The following is a 5,586-nucleotide window of genomic DNA, read 5'->3' on the forward strand; positions in this document are numbered from 1 at the left end:
ATGATAATGATAACAACAATAGTGATAATGATGATGTTAATAATATTAATAATATTAATAATAATAATAACAATAATAATAATAATAGTGATAATAATTGCAATGGTAATAATAGTGATAATAATTGTAATGGGTAATAATAATAATAGTAATGATAATTATAATAGTGACAATAATAATAGTAGTTGTAGTAGCAGTAATGATAATAATTATTAAGTAATAATAATGATAATGATAGTAAAAATAATGATAATGATGATAATAATGTAATAATAATAATAATAGCAACAACAATGATAATAATAATAATAATAATAATAATAATAATAAAAATAATAATGATAATGATGGTAATAAAATTAATAATGATAATAATAATAATGATAGCAATATTAATAATAATAGTAATAATAATGATAATAATAATAATTATCATTATCATAATGATAACAATAACAACAACAGCAACAACAACAACAACAATAATGATAATAATGATGATGATGATAATGATAATGATAATGTTAATGGTAATGATATTGATAATGATGATGATGATGATAATAATAATAATGATAATAATAATAATAATAATAATAATAATTTAAAAAAATTAATAATGATGATAATAATAGTAATAATAATAATAATGATAATAATAATAATAATAATAATAATAATAATAATAATAACATAATGACATTAAGAATGACAGTAATATTAAAGAAAGACAATGAAATTCATAATAATTAATGAAGAAAATATTGATTATGGCAATGCGAAAACTGATAATATAGTGGTGATAATTGTATAAATAATTTAGTCCTGTATCCCCTTCAGGACGTCGTCTGTTTACATGTCTCCCACGTCTTGGTAGGCTATTTTACGATTTTGCCATTGTCTGACTTTCATAGTGACTTCTCAGTGTTTCTATTCGTCAGAAGAGATATTTTGAAGTAGTTACGATTCAGTACCGCGAGTGAATTAGGAAATAAGGTGTAAGTTGTCGAAAATGGACAATATTCACGGGATGCAAGTGTTCATTTTTTGCAGTTATTTCTATTCACGAGTGTACTTTTTATGCCTATTTAGGAGACCCGAAGGACGTATAAGTTTATCGATATTATGGCAAAAGGAAGTAATTCTTGAAAGAGAAGTACTTGATGTCTGTTGTGCAGACTCCTATTTACAAAATAATTTCATTTATGTTTCCTTAATAGACAAAGAGGTTCATATTTTCATACTTCTCTGATTCAGAATAATGTAGGTAATTAGGATAATAAAGTGATTAAAAGATCTTTTATGCAGGATGAGAAATTTGGTAAGTCTTTACAGTATGTATGCATTTGCCAGAATGCAACTTTATTGTCACAAAATTTATTCAACAATCTATATTGCTGTGAGTGGGGAGGCTTGATGGAGAGTTCAGCCCCCAATAGTCTTTGGCAAACATTGTCTTCAGCTAGGTATGCAAGGCAAGATAGAGCTGAAATTCAGGAGTAGTGCTTTCCATTATCTTTTTCCTGTATTTGCGGCATATCCGTTCACGTCTGCAGGTTATTTCTTGTACTAACGACAGCAACATTTTTGTCCTCTACAAAAATATGATGCCCTAGCTTAGTGCATCCATGCCATAACCAAAATTTTACTTGTATATATATTATTGATCTCTGGTTTAGCTTTTATACAGGTTAATATATTGTAAAGTTAGGTAAAATTATTAATCATTTATACTTATTTCTATGGAATTGTTTGTTTTTCTGCTCATATAATTTATTACTTTTTCTGTGACAGTTGTAAGTAAAATGTTTTTGACTGAGCACTTTGAACTTTAGTGGAATTACATGTCCTTTTTATATTCAATTCTTGCTGTTCACATGCAGACAAAGAGGGAACAGCATTCTTAGTAGATATTCAGAATTATTTACTGATTTCACTATCATGTGTTAATCATCATCAATAACGGTATGCTCATGTTTGAGCAGCCGTGGACCTCTCCACCATCCTTCGCCACTCATGTGTTAATACTGATAGTAATAAAAATATGTGAGGGGAAGTGTGAGGTCAGACTGCAAAATCCAACTGCATAGGAAATGTAATTTGAAAATTAGTACAGTGTTCTCAAATACAAAAGCAATTGATTATATGACTATTAGATATTGCAAGATATGAAAAATGCATAGCTTCTGTATTTTGGTGTGTGCTAAAGTGAATTGAATCACAGAGAGGATAATTATCAAATAAAGATATCCAGGTTATGTTATTTGTAATGATAAAACTCTGTTGTAAATGTTTAGAACACACAAACGGTAGATTTTGAAACAAAGAAATGTCTCTCAGAAATAATATTGGCTATGTTTTATCCAAATCCACTTGAACCTTGCTGTTATCTGTGATGGACTGCCTACAGTCTGAAGTCTAGCAAGTGAGTGGTGCAGTGTCAAGTGACTGCATTGGGCTCATTACTTTGTATTTTGGCAGAGAACAACAAAGTTCTTGCCATGTTTATTTTGGCAAGATAGAATTTGGACTGGTTCCATCTTGACAATACATTGCTAGGAAAGTCTACAAGCTCTATCCTCCTAGAATATATGCAATGGATTTTTTTTATTGCCTTCTGGTTGACGTGAACCCAGCTACAGATGCTAGGGTGTCTTCTGTACATTGTCGGCTTTCTAAATTCATTTGTACAAGGTACAAAATAATGTAATATTTAGTTTAAGGTAGTTTGCAGTCAACAGATTGAGTAAGGATATTTTAGAAAGGAAAATAGATAATAGACTGATAAAGATCTGTAAATATCAAGAAATGAAGATAAACAAATTAATTAGGTAAATAGGAAATGGATAGAGAAAGCCCTTGTCAGTATTTATTGATGGGAAAGAGGACAAAGATTGATTAGTGTTAATCTATCAGTTTACAGTAATTTTGCAAAATTGAGTATGTCAAACCTGAGTGCTTTTCCTTAACTGACATTGCATCTCACAGGGCAAAATGTTAGAACAGCAGATAGAGACCATTGTTACCAGTCTCTGCGCCAGCCAGAAACTGGAGCGAGATCGGGCTGTTGTCGAGCTTAATAACAAGATAAAGACCCTGTCCACTGAAGTTATTCATAGCCTCCAGAGGGCCTTGATCAATAAGTCACTTGACTCCAGCAGGTGAGTGAACCTTTTTTTCTTCTTCTTTTTGTGGAAAATTTGTTTAGTGTGTGTGTATGTTGAGAGAAGATTATTCTATGTTTTATTAGTTATGTTTTGATTTCTCTAAAGTTATTTATGCATGAATTTATTATGTGTTAATCTTTTTATTTTATTCTCACCTGGTAAGTATAGATATGTGTGTGTGTGTGTGTGTGTATGTATATGCGTATGCGTATGCGTATGCGTATGCGTATGTGTATGCGTATGTGTATGCGTATGTGTATGCGTATGTATATGCGTATGTATATGTATATGTATATGTATATGTATATGTATATGTATATGTATATATATATATATATATATATATATATATATATATATATATATATATATATATTTATATATATATATATATATATATATATATATATATATATATATATATATATATATATATATATATATATATATATATTTGTGTTTATGATAAAGTATAATTCTATACTATTTTTGATTTGGTGGATGCCTATAAGTGCACTGAAAAAGGAACGTCAGTCAAATGATATGGATAAATCTAACTGAAGTGATGACATAGGTTTTACATTTGAAGTATGAAAAGATAGGTCTATAGCTCTTTTATTCATTACCTTCCTTTGTGAAATTGATATCTCTGTTGTTGTAATTAATTATGAGAGAGTTAATATGGAGGAGAGTGAGATTCTTATGTGATAAATAGAATGGAGCAGAATTGTAGTGTATAGTTTCCTTGTTTGTGTAATTACATTATATTTCCAGTTTATTGAGGATTGCACTTGAATAATGCTTATACTTAGTTATGAATTAAATATTTTTGATGAATAATACTTTTTTGTGTTCAGTCCATGGGAAACAGTACATGGATCTCTTTTGGGCCTGCGAGTGGTGGTGATGAACACAGAGGTTGAACCGGAAGGCCAATTCCACTGTGAAGTAAGGGCTGCTTCTCTCAGGCTCCTCACTCATCAGGAAGTTCGTGTGAGACAAGCAGCTGGTAAGGGAATGATGAAGATTCAAAAATGTTTTTTTTTTATTATTATTGTTGTTATTAAAGAAAACTGAAGATTTGGTCTCCCATTGCCTCAATAGATATGCTCTCATTTGTGAACACAGGTGAGATATATCTTTTGTATTTTGATTGTGCCTAAACAAAGTTACTTTCATTAAGTGCACTACTGTTTTATAATCAGGTGAGGTGCTAGGTGCTCTGTGCCAACAAGATGGAGGGGTTACGTACGCTTCATGCCGGTCACAGGTTTTAGAGCTAGTGCGCAGTAATTTAGAACGGCAAATGACTGATGATGATGCCTCAAGGAGTGAACACGAAAGCACAAGGCAGCTGATGGAGAAACTAACAGCAGGAACGAGAGAGAGGGTGAGTTTTTGTCGCAGATTTGTAATTTCATGAAACTCTTTTCATATTGTTTTCAACCTCTTGTTTTTTTTTTGTTTATTGTACCAGAGAAGTAATTGAAATAAGATTGGGAGAACGTTTAGTTGGTTATGCCTTTATTGAATACATTTTGCAAATCGGTTTTATTGTAAATGTTTTTTTTGTTTTTTTTTGCTGAAGTTTCTTTAAACAAAATATACATATCCAGTTGAATAATATAATTCATAGTAAGTAACTGTTAATAAAGAAATGGAATGTAATCCAATCATGTCATGGTAGACCTCTCCTCACACCAGAATGACTCTTTGCATTCTGTGCAATTGTATAATTGATTGGCCCAGAGGAGAAATAGCCCTTGAAATGCAGCCAAGAGTATAGAGAGTGGAGTTATAGTATATTTTCCCATCCATGTGATTTTTCCTTATAGCAGCTAACTCTATATGCAACCTGAATGTTATTCAGTATGGTTATAGGGGCTGCTTTTACAATTAGGTTAATATCTTCAAGTTTATCATTCAGTAATAGTTCTGTTATTTATGAGCTTGGCCAGATTATGTTTGAAAGTAATAAGAAATTAAAAGATGCAGTTTAGTGATTAAAATGTCTTGCATGACACTTGAGGTTTTTGTGATGCTGCATCATTTTTAATATTGTATTTTACTGAAAAGCATAGTTATGATATATATTTATATTTTTGTGAAATAGGCTTTTTTATTTTTATTTATTTATTTATTTTTAACCTTCTAGTGTTCAAAATAATATGATGATCATAGACCATTTTAGTTTAGTAACTATCAATGCATTGTATGCAAGTATTTGCTGTAGAGAAATTTGCATTTATCTGTTCGAGAGTTATTTGTATTTGTGGATTTTTTATGAATTAACAACATAAAAGGGTCGTAAGTGTGACGTAATAACCATAACCAATTTGTATTAGAGATATCCACAGCATTCATTTGTAATTTTTTCAACAGTCTTGAGGCATTCAGGAATGTTATGGGGTAACTGGAC

At 30.3% G+C, this 5,586-nt stretch overlaps 1 protein-coding gene across 3 annotated transcripts in view; it reads left to right on the plus strand.

Moving 5' to 3' along the window:
- The first annotated feature begins 827 nt into the window (after positions 1 to 827).
- LOC119593375 overlaps positions 828 to 5,586 on the plus strand; it is a 22,511-nt gene continuing 17,752 nt past the window's right edge. The window contains exons 1-4 of one of the 3 annotated variants that reach the window (XM_037942308.1): positions 828 to 873; positions 2,989 to 3,161; positions 4,025 to 4,176; positions 4,373 to 4,557. In XM_037942308.1, coding sequence (XP_037798236.1) covers positions 2,995 to 3,161; positions 4,025 to 4,176; positions 4,373 to 4,557 — 504 coding nt within the window. In that variant the 5' untranslated portion in view covers positions 828 to 873; positions 2,989 to 2,994. The other 2 variants (XR_005230542.1, XM_037942315.1) reach the window with 2 other exon arrangements.

This window comes from Penaeus monodon, chromosome 3 (genome assembly GCF_015228065.2).
Source record: "Penaeus monodon isolate SGIC_2016 chromosome 3, NSTDA_Pmon_1, whole genome shotgun sequence".
Lineage (NCBI taxonomy): Eukaryota > Metazoa > Arthropoda > Malacostraca > Decapoda > Penaeidae > Penaeus > Penaeus monodon.